This window comes from Tachyglossus aculeatus, chromosome X3 (genome assembly GCF_015852505.1).
Source record: "Tachyglossus aculeatus isolate mTacAcu1 chromosome X3, mTacAcu1.pri, whole genome shotgun sequence".
Classification (NCBI taxonomy): domain Eukaryota; kingdom Metazoa; phylum Chordata; class Mammalia; order Monotremata; family Tachyglossidae; genus Tachyglossus; species Tachyglossus aculeatus.
The window spans coordinates 3,416,819-3,435,862 of NC_052099.1; the positions used below are offsets into that span (position 1 = coordinate 3,416,819).

Sequence of the window (19,044 nt, forward strand, 5' to 3'; positions counted from 1 at the left end):
ATCACTATTATTGTTTTCTCCGACTCGGTCAGAGCACTTGGAGAGCTGGAGATGGAAACCCCCTCAAAAATCTATACACTGTATTCCATCTATAGAAGCAGCGTGGCTTAGTGGAAAGAGCCTGGGGTCGTGGGTTCTAATCCCAGCTCCACCACTGATCTGCTGTGTGACTTTGGGCAAGTCACTTAACTTCTCTGTGCCTCAGTGACCTCATCTGTAAAATGGGGAATAAGACCATGAACCCCATGTGGGACAACCTGATGACCTTGTATCTACCCCAGTGCTTGGCATATAGTAAGTGCTTAACAAAAATACCATCAGCACCTGTACTCTCTCCACACGCATGCTAGTTCTATAACCGCGTGCATATATAGTAGAAATAAGATGCATTTTCATTCAGCGGGATCACACAGCTGCGAGTCACCTCGGTAGCCTCTCATTCCGGTGGCCACCGTCCTTCTTGTTGGTCCTGGCGGCTTGACTTAGGGAGTTTGATGCCCTAATGGAATGTGCCCCTAGACGCCACGGGGTGACACGTGTCAGGGAGGAGGCTTTGGGCTTTCTCCGTCTGCAGGCTGAGGAGGAGGAGGGAGGGAGGCCAAGCCAACTGGCCGGGCGGGCCGGGGAACGGCATCTCCTTCTCCCCGCGGGCCGGGAGGGGGACAGAGCCACGCGGAGGGGCGGACACAGGGGAAAGGGAGAGGGATGGTCCCGGCTTGTCCCCTCTGCTCGGCTCCGCTCGGCTCTCCCATCGCCGCTTTGCCCCGTCACCAACTCCAGGGGCTGGGGGGTTCCTCCGACAGGGTCGGGGCCCCGCCAACGCCGCTGGCTAGGAGAACCGTAGTAGAGGGCGGGGGGCGGAGAGAGTGAGTGAGTGAGTGAGTGTGTGTCTGTGTGTGTGTCAGTGGGTGGGGCGGCAGGGCTAACCGTAAGGGAGGGGGGAAGGGGAGGCAGGCGGGGTGGGGAGGGGCTGGGGACGGAGAGGAGGAAGGCCGGCCCGCATACAGACGCTCTCACCCAGCGCGGACACACACACACACACCCTCCCTCCCGGAGTGTCACCCCAGTGACACACAACCCTCCGCCCACCCAGAGGCAGCGCGGCCGGGACGAGAAGTTTCCCTAAGAGCCGGCGGCCCCGCCCGAGGCCCGGAGCCCCTTGCTCTCCCTCCCCCGGGCCCCCCTCCACGCCTCGGCGCGGGGGGCGGGGGCCAGGGCATGTGCGGGCCGCCCGGGCATGGCGTCGGCCGTGTTTGAGGGCACCTCCCTGGTGAACATGTTCGTGCGGGACTGCTGGGTCAACGGCACCCGGCGGCTCATCATCAACCGGCGGGGCGACGAGGAGGAGTTCTTCGAGATCCGCACCGAGTGGTCGGACCGCAGCGTCCTCTACCTGCACCGCAGCCAGTCGGACCTGGGCCGCCTCTTCGGGCGCCTCCGGGACTCCTTCCCCGAGGACCGGCCCCAACTGGCCCGCTCCCCGCTGCTTCGAGGTTTGGGGCAACGCGAGTGGGCGGGGGAGGGGGTACGATGTCACACCCCAATTAAAGGTCCTCTTGGGTTGTGGCGAGGTGGGGGGAGTCATCCTGGCCCTCCCGTTCCACAATCGTTAGTATTTGTTATTATTAATAATAATAATAAGGATGATGATGACGACGATGACATTTACGGTATTCGTTCAGCGCTTACTACGCGCCAGGCGCCGTGTAACGATAATGATGTTATTTGCGGTACTCGTTCAGCGCTTACTAGGCGAAGCGTTGGGGTGGATACCAGCAGATCGGGTTGGACGCGGTCCCTGGCCCGCGGTCACGGGTCTCCACCCCCATTTTACAGACGAGGTAACTGAGGCCCAGAGAAGTGAAGTGACTTGCCCCAGATGCCACAGCGGACAAAGGGCGGAGCGGGATTAGAACCCATGCCCTGCTGACTCCCAGGTTCGGGCTCGCTCCCTGCCCTCCCAGGCTGCGCCTACTGGGTGCTAAACGCTCAGCAGGGCTTGAAGTCAATGCCCCTGCTCGTCTGGTGGACGTTCCCTGTTCAGTGGCTAGTCCAAGAGGGAAAGGGAGCAGGATTGGGATCGGGGCGCGAGTTAAAGCCGAAGAGCCGACTCGAGTTTGGCAATTAAGAAGGAGAGTTTTCAACCGTTCCGGAAAGAGAACGCCGATCGAGTCAGAAATGGGGACAAGCAGGCGATAACCTAGCCTTTTTGAAACTGCCATTTCTGCAGTATGAATTGCCACGAGAGGGGACTGGGGTTTGTGTATTAGAGGGAGGGCGGTGACCCCAGAGATTACCCCCCTCCTCCTCTTCCAAAACTTGAAGGTTTAGTAGTTTCCCCAAAGCCAAGAGCCGACCCTTCCTCTTTCCTTGCCACGGCTGACTGTAAAGTCTCCAGTGGGGAGGAAGGAAGGGATAGAGAAGACCATTTGGTAGAAATCTGGGGAGATGGAAAGGGAGATCCATCTCACCCCAATAAATTGTGGAGGAGGGCCGTGAAGGGATGCAGTTTTACTGTCTGAAATGGTTCTGCACATCTACTCTGTGTGTGTGTGTGTGTGTGTGTGTGTGTGTGTGATATGAAGGGAGCAAGATAAACCTAATGCCTCTCCTGCCCTCTTACCTCTGGATGATCACATCGGCAGAGAGGGTCTTGATGTCTAAGATCCTAGATCACTCTGAAAGCTTATAATAATTATTGTATTTGTTAAACGCTTGTTATGTGCCAAGCACTGTTCTAAGCACTGGGGCAATGGTGACAAATGAGTCCTCCAGTTCGGTGATGTCAGATGCCAATCCATCAATCCAGTCCTCAAATCCCACCTGACTTGGGAGTTGCAAATACTCCTGCCAACTTTCTCCTAAAGACACTGGAAGTCTCTTCACCACCATTTGTGCCATCTTCTCAGAACCTCGGGACTGATCTGAACTCCTGGGACTACTCTTTCTTGTTTTGAGAAAGCTGCCCGCCCTCTTTGCCTCTCCGTTTCCCTTGCCAGACTGCCAAGTGGAATCTCAGAAGGAAGGAAGGACCTATAGAAAGAAGAAAGTAGGAAGGGATGAGGGAAAGAGGGGAAAGAAAAAAAGGATGAAAGAGATTCTTCAGTCTTCTGGCAAAGGCTGCTCGGAGGTAAGGAGTCAAAACCCCCTGCAATTGTAGTCAATCAGTCGAACGTATTTACTGAGTGCTTAGTGTGTGCAGAGCACTAACTGAACATTGGGAGAGGACAGTCGAACACAGTTGGAAGACAGTCTCCGCCCACAAGGAGCTTTCAGTCAGTCAGTCATTGTATTTATTGAGTGCTTAATGTGTGCCGGGAGAGGACAATACAACAATAGACACATTCCCTGCCCACCTCAAGCTTACGGTCTAGGAGACTGGAGCTGTAGGTTCAGAAACGTTTTGCAAGCAGATGGGGTGGGGCCTCCCTTTTTCTTCTCCCCCACCCCACCAAATCATAAGAGTAGAGATGGAAAAGTAGGGGCCTGCAGGGTCTGTTCAAACTGAGAGTGGTGAATGTCCCTCACTTTGGGACACAAGAACCACTGACAAATTTGCACGGTGAGATGAGCAATTATCTAGGGAATTTGATCAATGAGGCTAATCAATCTTTGGAGCACATGCCTCCAAAACACTTTTGCCCCAGTGTTATGTGTCTGGAATTTTTTATCTGAATTATCTATATTGTTTCCGATAATCAATCAATCAATGGTATTTATTGAGCACTTACTGTGTGCAAAGCGCTGTCCGTGCTTGAGAGAGTACAGTGCTTGGGACGCAGCGTGGCCTAGTGGATGCATCCCGGGCCTGGGAGTCAGAGGACCTGGGTCCTAATCCTGGCTCTGCCACTTGCCTGCTTGGCAAGTCATTTAACTTAAAGTCACTTGTCACCACAGGCCAGCCACTTCACTTATTTTTTTTTATAATGGCATTTATTAAGCGCTTACTATGTGCAAAGCACTGTTCTAAGCACTGGGGATGTTACAAGGTGTTCACGTCCCACGGGGGGCTCACAGTCTTAATCCCCATTTTACAGATGAGGTCACTGAGGCACAAAGAAGTTAAGTGACTTGCCCAAAGTCACACAGCTGACAACTGGCAGAGCTGGGGTTTGAACCCATGACCTCTGACTCCAAAGCCCGTGCTCTTTCCACTGAGCCACGCTGCTTCTCTGGGCCTCGGTTTCTTCAACTCTAAAAGAGGAATTCCATACCTGTTCTCCCTCCTAATTTAGACTGTGAGCCTCATGTGTCTGACCTGATTAAGTGGTACCTACCCCAGTGCTTAGAACTGTGCATGATACATAGTAAAGCACTTAAATACCCTAGTTATAAATGTGATTCGACAGAGTTGGTAGACTCGATCCCTGACCACAAGGAGCTTAAAGACTTGAGGGGAAGATGGAGATGAAAATAAATTACAGGTAGGGTAAATGGAAGAGTATAGGGATATGCACCTAAATGCTGTGAGGCAGAGGATGGGGTGAATATCAAGTGCTTAAGGGGTACAGATCCAAATGCAGAGGTGATACAGAATGGAGGGCAAATAGGGGAAATAAGGACTTAGACTGGGAAGACCTCTTGGAGGTGTGATTTTTGGGGGGGAGAGTTTTGTGGGTGGGGAGAGTAGTGGTCTGTTGGCTATGAAGGGGGAGGGAGTCATTTCTCCATTTTTCTTCTCTAGAAACATCTCTTTCAAATAAAGTCTTTTTCAATGGCATTTAAGCACCTTGTGCCAGACACAGTACTAAGCGCTGGGGTAGAAACAAGATAGCAGGTCGGACAAAGTCACTGGAGAAGAGTATCCTGCCCTCAGGATTTTCCAATCTAATTGGGAGGGACTGACAAGCAGTCACAGATACTATAGGTGTTGATAGCTAAAGAATCAGAGAACAAACAGATAAATGAGTGCTAAATTAGCCAGAATGATTGCAGATGGAGGAGGGGCGTTCTCGGGGAGATGTGTCCATGGAGTCGCTATGGTTCGGAAACCACTTGACAGCATAATATAAGACGACAAATGAACCAAATCAAGAAAATGTGTAAGCCCTAGAGTGTGTGGAAGTGTAAGTGATAAGGGCTAAGTTGGAGTTGGAGGGCTGTGATCTGAGGAGGTGGGCTTTTAGGAAGCCCTGAGGATGAGGATAATGATAATTATTAATAATAATGATAATAATAATAATAATGCTATCTGTTAACGCACTTGCTAAGTGCCATGCATTGTACTAAGCATAAGATAATCAGGTCCGCCTTGAAGGAGGGAGAACAGATGGAATACCCATTTTTGCAGATGTGTACCCCAGCAATTGATCACTCAATCTTATTTATTGAGCGCTTACGGTACACAGAACACTGTACTAAGCACCCGGGAGAGTACAACAGAGTTGGCAGACACGTTCCCAGGCCAAATGAGTTTGCAGTCTTAGATAACAGTCATGCATCTTCCCCAGGGCTTGACATGTAGAAGCAGCGTGGTCTAGTGGATAGAGCATGGGGCTGGGAATCAAAAGGATCTGGGTTTTAATCCCAGCTCTGCTACTTCTCTGCTATGTGACTTTTGGCAAATCAGTTCACTTCTCTGTGCCTCAGTTCCCTCATCTGTAAAATGGGGATTAAGACTGTGAGCCCCATGTGGGCCAAGGACTGTGTCCAACCTGATTATCCCGTATCTACCCCAGCGCTTAGAACAGTGTCTGGCACATAGTAAGCGTTCAACAAGACTGCCTTGATTATCATGGGACGGTCCGAAATTTGGAGGTCTCGGTGAGGATGGAGGACAATGCTGGGGACAAAGGGACATGAGTGATGAAGGTTCTGATTGGAAAGCTGTTGTTCAGAACAGTTGGATTTTGAAATAGTGCAGTATCTGGTGCTGATGAAGTCCAGGCCCATATGACTGTACTTTCCAAGCGCTTAGTACAGTGTTTTGCACACAGTAAGTGCTCAATAAATACGATTGAATGAATGAATGAATGAATGATCCAATGGGTGGAGCAAGCATCAGCAGCAGAGTTGAGTAGTGGGGTTTGATAGATTACCTAAATGGATGTCAGAAAGCCCTGAGAATCAGGGTAGGGGTTGGGAATGAGAGCAGGAAGTGCCAGAGTGTCAATTTGAAACGGTATGTAAGTTAAAAAGGACTCAGAGGGGGTAGACCTCGGACTCTGCTGCTCCAATCAAACAGATTTGCTCATAAACTGCCGTTGGCTTCCCAACTTTTTAAAGATTATGCCGGGGTTAGACAACCACAGTATCTGCGGGATAAAGGAATATGGGTAGATACTGGCTTAGGTTGATCTCTGACCGACTTTGGCAACACATTATATGTGCATCCTCCATTTTCATGAAAAAAATCTTAAACTGCCTCGAGACAAATGTATGTTTCAAAGACTGGACCAGAGTGAGAGTTTCCCTTGGGGTGTGATCGAACATCCCGAAGCAGGCTGACTGTCTTGCCCCCTAAACGCCCCCTTGAAAGAGTAATAACACACTGTGTCCACGCTGCTGCCTTTCTTCTGGCATTTAATCTACCTCAGAATTATCATAAACGTGCAGGAGGAAAGTTCTTTCATTCCCCTGCAATGAGAGAACACAGGCTGGGAAGCTGCAATTGGGTCTTAGCAGACCGATCATTAAACTTCACTCTGTAAGGTATCGATGTCGGTTTATTATCCCCTCCTTCTTCCCCGAAGACCTCAGGCTCCTAACATCTGGCTAGTAGTTAGCCATGGATTGGCTAAGCACTGGCAGTTGCTGGAATTTTAAGGGAAGCAATGTGGCCTAGTGGAAAGAGCCTGGGATTCTGAGTTCCTGGGTTCTAATTCCAGCTCTGCCACTTGCCTGCTTTGTGACCCTGGACAAGTCACTTAACTTAATAATAATTATTTGTTAATAATATTTGTTAAATGGTTACTATATGCCAAGCACTGTACTAAGTGCTGGGGTACATAGATACAAGATAATCAGATCCCACATGAGGCGCACAGTCTAAGTAGAAAGTAGAACAGGTATTGAATCACCATTTTGCTGATGAAGGAACTGAAGCCCAGAGAAGGTAAGTGACTTGCCCAAGTTCACACAGCAGGTAAGTGGCAGAGCTGGAATTAGAACCCAGGTCCTCTGACTCCCAGGCCTCTGCTCATTCCACTAGGCCACACTGCTTCTCTAGGTCTCAGTTTCCTCATCTGAAAAATGGGAGTTCAATACCTGTTCTGCTGTTTCTGACCTGATTATCACCTAGTTAGCACTTAATGAATACTAGTATTATTGTTGTTACTGTTATCTTTAGGGCAACAGCTAGTGCCTCAGTCCCACCTGGGGACAGGGCTGTGGTGACGCACTGATAGCTCCGGGTGCCAGAATGTAGTGATTCAAGGGGCTCTCCAAAGCACCAAGAAATCTGGACAAAATGGTCCCATCCCTTTGGCAATTCCCCAGATGCTTGGGCACTGGTGACCCATATCAATCAATCAATCAATCAATCAATCGCATTTACTGAGTGCTCACTGAGTGCAGAGCACTGTACTAAGAGTTCAGAAGGGTATGATTCAAAAATATAACGGACAAAAAAAATTCCTTGCCCACAGCGACATCGATCTGACCACTCAGGACAGTTAAGGCTTCCCTGTACCTCCCCAGTCCTGCCTTAAAACTCCAGGGTACCCTGAAGTAGGCTCAGTGTTTGGGGTCAGCAGAAGGGGACTCAAAGGAGATTTTTTCCCCCACCCTGACTCACATTCCACATAGCATTGTTGTATTTTGTTGCATGCGCAGGAAGAAGTCACCCTTCACTGACCCTGCTTAATAGCTTCATCAGAAATTGTTTATAAATTCTCTCACAAGTATCCAGGCTAGGAATGAGGGGCAGCACCTTCATAATGGGCTCTAGGCTCCATTTGAGTACAGGAATGTACGGAGAAGAGATGGAACATTCCATGCTGACTCCCCCCTCCACACACGAGGTGGCCTTTTCCCCTGCAGATGAAGGAACAGATACCTTGAGTGGCTACCAGTTCTCTCTGGACTTGACTTCTCAGTATGTGTGTTATGCTAGGTGCTTGGCAGGGTACAACAGTAGTGCTAACTAGTAGACAAGATCCTTGTTTCAAGGAGCTAAAGCAGACACCTCAGTTAATGGGAAAGTGAAAAATCACAAGGCTGAACAGAAGAGTAGACGCAAGTTCTACAAAATGGGTGGTTTTTAAAGAGCTCCTTATTTTTGCCACCCACAAATCCACTATTTAGCATCACCAGCCAGAGAAACAGCATGGTCTAGTGGATAGAGCACCAACATGGGAGTCAGAAGGATCTAGGTTCTAATCCCTACTCTGCTTCTTGACTGCTGTGTGATCTTGGGCAAGTTACATCACTTCTCTGGTCCTCAGTTCCCTCATCTGTAAAATGGTGATTGAAACTGTGAGCCCCATGTAGGACATAGACTGTGCCTAACCTGATGAGTTTGTATCTACCACAGTGCTTTGCACACTCATTCATTCAATCGTATTTACTGAGTGCTTAATGTGTGCAGAGCACTGTACTAAGCTCTTGGAAAGCACAATTCAGCAACAGATAGAGACAGACCCTACCCAACAACGGGCTCACAGTCTAGAAGGGGGAGACAGACAACAAAATAAAACAAGTAGATAGTAAGCACTTAACAAATACCTTTAAAAAAAAAAACTAGCCATAAGGGGCATTATTGGTGCATTTTATCAGGTCCTGGGTTCTAATCCCAGCTCTGCTACTTGTCTGCTGTGTGGCCTTGGGCAAGTCATTTAACTTCTCTGTGCCTCAGTTACCTCATCTATAAAATGGTGATAAGGGTGTTAGTCGGGGACTGTTTCCAATCTAACTTGTGTCTACCCCAGTCCTTAGAACAATGCTTGGCACGTAGCAAGTGCTTAACCAATCAATCAATCAATCAATCGTATTTATTGAGCGCTTACTGTGTGCAGAGCACTGTACTAAGCACTTGGGAAGTACAAGTTGGCAACATATAGAGACAGTCCCTACCCAACAGTGGACTCACAATCTAAAAGGGGGAGACAGAGAACAAAACCAAACATACTAACAAAATAAAATAAATAGAATAGATATGTACAAGTAAAATAAGTAAATAAATAAATAGAGTAATAAGCATGTACAAACATATATACATATATATAGGTGCTGTGGGGAAGGGAAGGAGGTAAGACGGGGGGATGGAGAGGGGAATAATATTATTATTATTATTATATTATTATTATTATTATTATTGTATCTCCCCCAGCGCTTAGAACAGTGCTCGACACATAGTAAGCGCTTCGCAAATAATACCATCCTTAGGCAGGGGGCTGGACGGCAGGGGGGGGGGGGGCACCCATCATTCATTCATTCACTCCCTCATTCATTCATCCATCCATCCAGTCGTACTGATTGAGCGCTTACTGTGTGCACAGCACTGGACTGAGCGCTTGGGAAGGACCAATCGGCAACAAGTACCATACTACTTCTTATCACCTCTTCCCACTTCTTCCCCCATTTCAAAGACAGGTTTGAACTTGGAAGTCCACAGTTCTGAAATGTGCCATCCAAATTTCTTGATTGGCCATTTCTGGATTAGGCTAGCTCTGCCCTAGGCTACATTGTCTCATTTCTGAGGGCAGCGTCAATAGCGTTCTGAAGGGCACTGTTGCCTAGTTTCAGAATTAAAGGCTTCCAAGAGTCACAAATATCCCCGTGTAAAACCTCTCTTTGTCTTTCGATGTTCTAGTTAAATCTATTTTACTGTACTTAATAAAAAACAATCATTTTTGTCCGATGATTCTCAAAGTCTCAAAGACACAGAGTATTTTACATCTTTCATTTATGGAGTAGAAATAAAAGGTTGAATTTAGACCCCCACCAATATGGGGCAATCAGAGTGGCAATCAGAGAAAATGCTTAAAGGTTGAACATGGTCATATCTCATCAGTGACATTCTTTTTAGTAATAAATAATGCACACAGGGAGTTTTTCAAAGCCTCCATCCAGGTGAAGACAGCCCCATATGTTATAGACTCTAATTTACACTCTGCTCGGTGTAGCTCTAACTGGGATAATAGAAATTTGATGTACAGGCAGGCCTCAGAAGGTGTAGGGAGTTTGTGTTCTGTTGAGGGAGTTCTGCAGGAACAACTTAGCAGTTTCCCTAGGCAGCAGATGTCCCCGGGCCAATGTAGATAAATACACTGTTTCTATTGTGCCATTTCCCATTGTGGAGATGTCAACAGTTCATTAATAGAGTTTGCCTAAACATCTGGCAGACTAAGGGCATGCCTCTGAATTATCAAGCATCTAGCATTGCTGTCTAGCCAGCATTAAGTATTTATTTACCTTGTTTTTAGGTTTGACTTCTCAATCAATCAGTGGTATTTATTCAGCACTTACTGTGTGCAGAGCGCTGTATTAAGTGCTTGAGAGAATACAATATAACAGAGTTGGTAGACACATTCCCTGACTGCACTGAGCTTACAGTCTAGAGGATGAGTTTACAGCCTAGAATCTTACAGTTTTACTTTAACAGATGGTTTCTGAATGGTAAAGGGCATGGTTATTTATTTACTTTTTTTTTGTACCTTAGCGGTCTCCTCTTTTAAAACTGTTGCAGAAGGTTATGTCTTGTCAGCAAAACATTTTCATTGATGAATGATACTACTTGGAAGCCAGGAATAAAGTTGCTGAATCCAAGAGATTTCTCTCCCCAGCTGCCTCTATTCTGGCTCGCTTCAACTTGATATCAGTATAGTTCCAGCAGCAAGATTACAATTTTGTCCTGAATTTCCTTCATACTCTCACATCAGAAGACTTTTTTCTTCCTCAACCCTTTTTTTTGGATGATTTGCCCTTCTGTGTCAGATTGATCGAAATAATTACCATCATCATCAATCATCAGTGGTATTTATTGAGGGCTTACTCTGTGTAGAGCACCGTACTAAGCGCTTGGGAGAATACAGTGCAAGAGTTGGCAGATTCCCTGGCCACCTTAATCTTACAGTCTACAGCGGGAGAGAGACATTAATGTAAATAAGTAATTTTAATATATAATTTATAGATATGAATGTTCCCTATTGAGTGCTTCCTTTGGGCAGAGCACTGAACTAAGTGCTTGGGGGCATAATAAAATAATAATAATTGTGGTATTTGCTAAGTGCCGACTATGTACCAAGCACTGTACTGAGCACTGGGGTGGATATAAGCAAATCAGGTTGAACACAGTCCCTGTTCCAAAGGGGCTCAATCTCAATCCCCACTTTACAGATAGGTAACTGAGGCCCAGAGAAGTGAAGTGACTTGCCCAGGGTCACACAGCAGACAAGTGGAAGAGCCGGAATTAGAGCCCATGATCTTCCGACTCCCAGGCCCTTATCCACTACGCCATGCTACTTCCATATAAAGACTGCTCCAGCTCCTTTAAGATACGCTGTTTAGTTGTGCTTTGAATCAGGTTCTCAAGGCCCTACTTAACAATGGAGATAATGGCGAAGGCAAATGGTAAATAGTAGGTCAGTGAGATCAGAAAGGACTATGTGCAGGTAAAGACTGTGTGCACCACCAGGTAAAGTTCTTGCAAGGATTTAGCTCTGCAAGAACTTAGAGAAGCAGTGACGCCTAGTAGAAAGAGCACGGGCCAGAGTCAGAGGATCTGGGATCTAATCCTGACTCTCATTTGCCTGCTGTGTGACCTTGGGTTTAACTTCTCCATGACTCAGTTTCCTCATTTGTAAAATGGGGCTTAATTCCTGCTCCCACCTACTTGACTGTGAGATCCACATGGGACAGGGACTTTGTCCATCCTGATTATCTTGCATCGAACCCAGCGCTTTGTAAAGGGCTTGGTACGTAGTAAGTGCTTACCAGGTCCCATTTAAAAAAAAAAAGAAGAGAGGAAAAAAAAAACAGTCCTAGTTCTGGGGCTCAGCCCTTGCCTAGGTTGGACTTGAGCCCAGGAGTGAGGTTCTGTACCGAAGCTAAATATTGAGTGGGCTTGACTCTTTTTTTATGGTATTTGTTTAACATTTACTATGGGTCAAACACTGCTCTAAGCATTAGAGTAGGTACGAGTTAATCAGGCCAGACACGGTTCCTGACCCGCATGGGACTCACAGTCTAAGTAGGAGGGAGAACAGGTACTCCCCCATTATGCAGTTGAGAAAACTGAGCCCCAAAGAAGTTAAGTGACTTGCCCAAGGTCACACAGCAAGTATTTGGCAAAAGCAGGATTGGAACCCAGGTCCTAGGTCACAGTGCTTCTCTAAGTCCTTACAGAACTAAGTACTGACTTTTTGGTGAGGCACAGGTCCGTCCTGTATGCTCATGTGGAGGTTCTCCTGGTGTGTTGGGACTTGAATGACAGAGAGTACATAGAAACTTAATAATAATTTTGGCATTTGTTAATAATAATTATCCAGTTAATAATGGCATTTATTAAGCCCTAACTTTGGGTCAAACACTGCTCTAAGCAGGTCCTCTGACTCCCAGGCCCGTGCTCTGTCCACTAGGCCATATTTTGAGATACAGAGAGTAGGTTGATGTTGATTTGTACTTCTCAAACGCTTAGTACAGTGCTCTGCACACAGTAAGCACTCAATAAATATGATTGAATGAATGAATGAATAGTAGAGTGAAGCGTGTAAGCTAGGTTGTAATAGGAAATCAGTGAGGTAAGGTATGAGGGGGAGAGAGGATTGTGTGCTTTATAGCCAACGGTAATGAATTTCTGTTTGACGTGAAGGTGGATGGGCAACCACTGGAAGTTTTTGAGGAGTGGAGAAATATAGACTGAATGGTTTTTGGTTTTTTCAGAAAAAAATGATCCAGGCAGCAGAGCGAAGCATGGATTGGAGTGGGGAGAGACAGGAGGCCGGGAGGTCAGCGAGGAGATGGCAGTAATCAAGGCGGGTTAAGATAAGTGATTGGATCAGCGTAGTAGCAGTTTGGATGAAAAACAACACAGCTTAGTGGATAGAGCATGGGCCTGGGAGTCAGAAGGACCCAGGTTCTTATTCCAAGCTCCACCATATGTCTGCTGTGTGACCTTGGGCAAGTCACTAACTTCTCTGGGCCTCAGTTACCTCATCTGTGTAATGAGGATTAATCCGTTAATCCGTACAATTTTAACACCTAAAAATGATCTTTAATTCAGAAATTGGTCTTTGCTAATCAGGATATGCTAATGCATATCTGTTGAGAGCCCACAGCCAATAGAGCATTGTATTCAGTCAGCAATATGAAGACTAGAGTCCTGGGAGCCAAGTCCAGCCTGCCACTGTTTGCATAATAATCACTGTGGTATTTGTTAAGTGCTTACTATGTGTAAAGCAATGTACTAAATGCAGGGGTAGATGGAATCTAATCAGGTTGGACCCAATTCCTTTCCCACAGTCTCTGACCCTGTCTAAATGGGAGGGAGAACTGATCATTTAATCACCATTTTACAGATGAGGAAACTGAGTTAAGTGACTTGCCCAAGGTCACTCAGCAGGCAACTGGTGGAGCAGTGATTAGAACCCAGGACCTCTGATGCACAGGCCTGGGACGCAGAGGACCTGGGTTCTGATCCCAGCTCTGCCCCTTGTCTGCTGTGTGACCTTGGGCAAGTCACTTTAACTTCTCTGGGTCTCAGTTTCATGTCAAATGGGGACTATGTTCATTCATTCATTCAATCATATTTATTGAGCGCTTACTGTGTGCAGAGCACTGTACTAAGTGCTTGGAAAGTACAAGTCGCAACATAGACGGTCCCTACCCAACAATGGGCTCACAGTCTTGAAGGGGGAGACAGGCGACAAAACAAAACATGTGGACAGGTGTCAAGTTGTCAGAACAAACAAAATTAAAGCTAAATGCACATCATTAACAAAATAAATAGGATAGTAAATATGTACAAGTAAAATAGAGTAAGGGAAAGAGTGCAGGACGCCCACAATCCGATCCCACCTCCGCCACTGGCCGGCTGGGTGACCGTGGGCAAATCCCTCGCCCTCTCTGGGCCTCGGTGTCCCCGCCTGGAAAACGGGGACCCTAAAACCCTGTCTCTCCCTCCCTCCCGCAGATGCTGTGTGGAGCCCTATGTGAGACAGGGACTGTGTCTGACCTGATTATCTTGAATCGACCCTAGCGCTGAGCACAACAAATAACATAGTTATTATCATTACCATCATCATCGTCATCTTTGTCCTCTGCAGTCCTGTTCCTATCCATCAGCTTTGGTGGTCTTGGGGGTGGTAGACAACGAGCCAGAGAAAGGGCTGGTTACTGGTGCTGGATGGGTCTAAGAGAGAGATGGGGAGTTTGGGGGGGGGGGTCACCCTGGCTTCGCCCGAAAGTCATGGCCCCGTTCATGCCTCGGAGTAGATATGCGATGCCTCACATGTTTCCAGGACTTTTTGTTTTATTTTGTTTTTAATCTTGACTCACTCTTTCGTTTCTAGGGCTAATTGCCATCAAGGATGCTCACGATATAGAAGCTAGGCTTAATGAAGTGGAGAAGCTCCTCAAGACTATTATAAGCATGCCATGGAAAGTGAGTATTATCACCCACCTTAATTATTGGAGCAAAAGGGAATTCTCCCCTGCTGGTATAAGTCAACTAAAAGAAAACTCCCACCTCTCTGATACGTCCAGCCTACTCTCTCACTAGTGAAAGTCAGGTGCCCTGAGATGGGCGCTTGGGATCATTATGGGTTCCCTGCCTTTAATGAGTGTGGCAGCGTTTACTGTGTGCAGAGCACTGTACTAAGCTCTTGGGCGAGTACAATACGAGAGAACTAGTGGGACCTGGGACATAGCAATCAATGGTGTCTATTGAGTGCTTATACTGTGCACAGAGCACTGTACTAAGTGCTTGGGAGAACACAGTCCAACAGAGTTGGTAGACACGTTCCCTGCCCACAGCGAGCTTACGGTCCAGAGGCCATGCACTAGGCATGCATGCTCACCCTCGAGATGGCTGCCCTCTCCTTGGGCTGGGGGCCAAAGGGAGAGCAGTGTTCGCTTGAGCTTGAGAGCTCTGTGGGTGAAGATGATTTTGGGATGGGAATAGCACCTTCTAAATGCAATTTTGACAAATGCTTTAAGCTCTCCAAGCCCCGTTTTCTGGTGGTGTCAGGTTATTGAGCAGACTTATAAAACTGATAAAGTGGGAAAGGCATAACCACCCAAGAGACCAGTTGGATTGAGCAGTCCTCTAGACTGTAAGCTTGTTGTGGGCAAGGAATGTGCCAGTTTATTGTTGTATTGTACTTTCCCAAGTGCTTAGTACAGTGCTCTGCACACAGTAAACGTTCAGTGAGTACAACTGAATGAACAGCTTAGAACCTGGGTTAATAATTATTATTATGGAACTTGTTATGGGCTTACTATATGCCAAGCACTGTTCTAAGCACTGTTTAGATATGAATTAATCAGGTTGGACACAGTCCCTCTCATTCATGGGGCGTACAGTCTTAATCCCCATTTTACAGATGAGGTAACTGAGGCCCAAAGAAGTTAAGTGACTCGTCTAAGGTCTCACAGCAGACAAGTGGCAGAGCCAGGATTAAAACTCAGGTCCTTCTGATTCCTAGGCCTCGGCTCTATCCACTAAGCCAATTTGCTTATCTCACCCTGGCTCTGCCAATTGTCTGCTCTGGGACCTTGGGTAAGTCACTTCACTTCTCTGGACCTCAGTTACCTCATTTGGAAAATGGGGATTTAAGACTGTGAGCCCCATGTGGGACAGGGACTGTGTCCAACCCAATTGGCTTGTTTTTACCTCAGCGCTTAGTACAGTGCCTGGCACATTGTAAGTGCATAACAAATTCCACTTAAAAAAAACAGGCAATGACAAGGGGTCCATTGCCACCCCCCACCCCCATCCCCCAATCTCTAGAGAAGCAGCGTGACTCAGTGGAAAGAGCATGGGCTTTTGAGTCAGAGGTCATGAGTTCAAATCCCGGCTCCGCCATTTGGCTGTATGACTTTGGGCAAGTCACTTAACTTCTCTATGCCTCAGTTACCTCATCTGTAAAATGGGGATGAAGACTGTGAGCCCCACGTGGGACAACCTGATCACCTTGTAACCTCCCCAGCGCTTAGAACAGTGCATTGCACATAGTAAGCGCTTAATAAATTCCATTATTATTATTATTATTATTATGTATTTTACTGTCTGTCTCCCCCACTATAAGATCCGTGAGGGGCAGGGATTGTGTTTACCAACTCTATGGTATTGTACTCTGTCCTAAGCACTTAGTACCATGTCCTGCACCTCGTAAGCACTCGATAAATACACCTGATGGATTGATTGATTGATTGAACTTTGTTTGGAATTGAATTCTTTAATTTCTCTCCAGTATTCCAGGTCAGAAGTTGTCCTTACCTTCTTTGAAAGATCACCTCTCGATCAAGTATTAAAAAATGATAACATTCACAAAATTCAACCAAGTTTTCAAAGTCCCGTCAAAATCTCAGGTGAGAAATAGAGCGACTGTATTTTTAAAATCACCATTATTTAACAGAACCTATCAGATGTTTCTTATACTTAGATGTTTATTAAATGGTTCAATCTTTTCCAGTGTGGAAACTCCAGTTTGATATCCTTCTAAATAATTTATTCCAAAACAGTGATCTGCAATTGAAACAAACTAAATCAACAACTAAAAAGAAACCACAAGAGTTCTACTTCCATTTCATGGGCTGTAATCACCGAAGCAAAATATGTATTAGGGGAAGTAGTGTAGCTTAGTAGAAAGAGCACAGGCCCTGAGAATCAGGGGACCTGAGCTCTACTCCTGGCTCTGCCACTTGTCTGTTGTTTGACCCTGAGCAATAACAATAATCGCCATAATAATAATCACTCTTCCTTTTTGTTTTGCTGGATATTCCTGGCCCACTAAGCCACAACTCTTCTAGACCGAACTTTCTCTTGAGAAATCAGTGAACGTTCAGATGTGTCAGGGTGGAATTTGTCTTTCAGAGTCCAGTTGATAGGGGATAAATTTGTTTCCATTAGGTGGTGGTATATTTTCAGACTTGTAGCCAATTTCCCTGCTGTCAGGAGGGAAGACTACAATAGAATTAACATATGGAGTCGTTCCTACTGTGGAGACTAGGCTAGCCCAACAAGACCCACTTTCTCATCGTTTCATCATCCTCTCTTAACCACCAACTTCAGCCTTCTGTAGGTCGAACCTACTACAGAAGTAGCATGGCCTAGCAGATACAGCACGAGGCTGGGAGTCAGAAGGACCTGGGTTCTAATCCCGGCTCCACCACTTGTCTGCAGTGTGATGTGGAGCAAATCATTTCTCTGGGCCTCAGTTACCTCATCTGTAAAATGGGGATTAAGCCCGTGAGCCCCTTTTGGGACATGGTCTGTGACCAAACTGATAAGCTTGTAGGTGCCCCAGTGCTTAGTGCATTCATTCATTCAATCATATTTATTGAGCGCTTACTGTGTGCAGAGTACTGTACTAAGCCCTTGGGAAGTACAAGTTGGCAACATATAGAGACGGTCCCTACCCAACAGTGGGCTCACAGTCTAGAAGGGGGAGACAGAGAACAAAACATATTAACAAAATAAAATAAATAGAATAAATATGTACAAATAAAATAAATAAATAAGTAGAGTAATAAATATGTACAAACATATATACATATATACAGGTGCTGTGGGGAGGGGAAGGAGGAAAGGCTGGGGGGATGGGGATGGGGAGGAGGGGGAGAGGAAGGAGGGGGCTCAGTCTGGGAAGGCCTCCTGGAGGAGGTGAGCTCTCAGTAGGGCTTTGAAGGGCAGTGCTTGGCACATAGTCAGTGCTTAACGAATACTACTGAAATAGAGAGGAAATACAGAACTGAAGGGACCTAATCTTGTTCTGAATTACTTTCACAAAAAGACTTCATTTTGTAATTAGTGACTCCACTAGGGGGCAATAACTCCTCGCCTCTGGAAAAAACTGAAGCAGCAACACTGTGGCAAAATTGTGATCCCACATTTGGGAAGCCCAGTGATAGCCAAGCTTCATGCCCTAGCCAATCAGCCTCTGGAAGTATTTGGTAACGAAGCGACCAGCTGCTAAATGATATCAAACAGAAAAAGAAAGCAGAAATTTGAAAGGGAGATGCTGAGACCTCAACATTGTTACCAGTCACATAAAGATCCTTCCCCTGATTTGTGAGCTACCTTTTGTGTAATGTACTTTGCTTTGGCGTTAGTTTGCAATTCAAGTGTGATTGAAAAAAGGGCGCTAGGAAAACTTCAATACCTGTAAGATTTGGTTCCAACCAAAGACAAGATATTTCTTTAAGGTAAAAAAATAGAAATAGGAAATGGTAATAGCTTGAAAATCAAGGTGTATGTTGGCTGATTTTTTTTGAATTATGTATTCGTCTATGAATTTTCTGTAAACCCTAGTGAATTTTAGTACTTATTTCAATGGCTTTTTGTCTTCATAACAAAACACCACAATCCATTCACTGACAACCCTGAGAGTAACAAACATATAAGTGTAATCACCAAGGCAACATTGCACAGAGGATGCACTTTTCTGATGAATTGAAATGCTGAACATTTTAGGGGCTCCCACAAATGGCCACCAATGTATCCCAGCCTTACAAGGACATTATTATTATTATTATTATTAATAATAATGGCATTTGTTAAGTGCTTACTATGTGCAAAACACTGTTCTAAACAGTGGAGGGGGGTACAAGGTGATCAGGTTGTCCCATGTGGGGCTCACAGTCTTAATCCCCATTTTACAGATGAGGTAACTGAGGCACAGAGAAGTTAAGTGACGTGCCTGCTATCATACTTAAGGGAAGGTGTAGAGGAAGAGGGCTTGAATGGAGTTGGTGTCCTTCTTTAGGGAGCATGGTAGGACCCCAGCTGCCCTGAAGGGCACAAGTTAGCATGGAATGTTTCTGTGGCCTGGTGGATAGATCACGGGCTTGGGAATCAGAAGGACCTGGGTTCTAATCCAGTCTCTGCCACTTGCCTGCTGTGTGGCAAGTCACTTCAATTCTTGGAGCCTCATTACCTCATCT

At 46.2% G+C, this 19,044-nt stretch overlaps 1 protein-coding gene across 1 annotated transcript in view; it reads left to right on the forward strand.

Moving 5' to 3' along the window:
* The first annotated feature begins 1,012 nt into the window (after nucleotides 1–1,012).
* PXDC1 (PX domain containing 1) overlaps nucleotides 1,013–19,044 on the forward strand; it is a 30,679-nt gene continuing 12,647 nt past the window's right edge. The window contains exons 1-3 of the mRNA XM_038770461.1: nucleotides 1,013–1,493; nucleotides 14,451–14,542; nucleotides 16,353–16,470. Of these exons, the coding sequence (XP_038626389.1) occupies nucleotides 1,238–1,493; nucleotides 14,451–14,542; nucleotides 16,353–16,470 (466 nt within the window). The 5' untranslated portion in view covers nucleotides 1,013–1,237. The remainder of the gene's footprint in view (nucleotides 1,494–14,450; nucleotides 14,543–16,352; nucleotides 16,471–19,044) is intronic.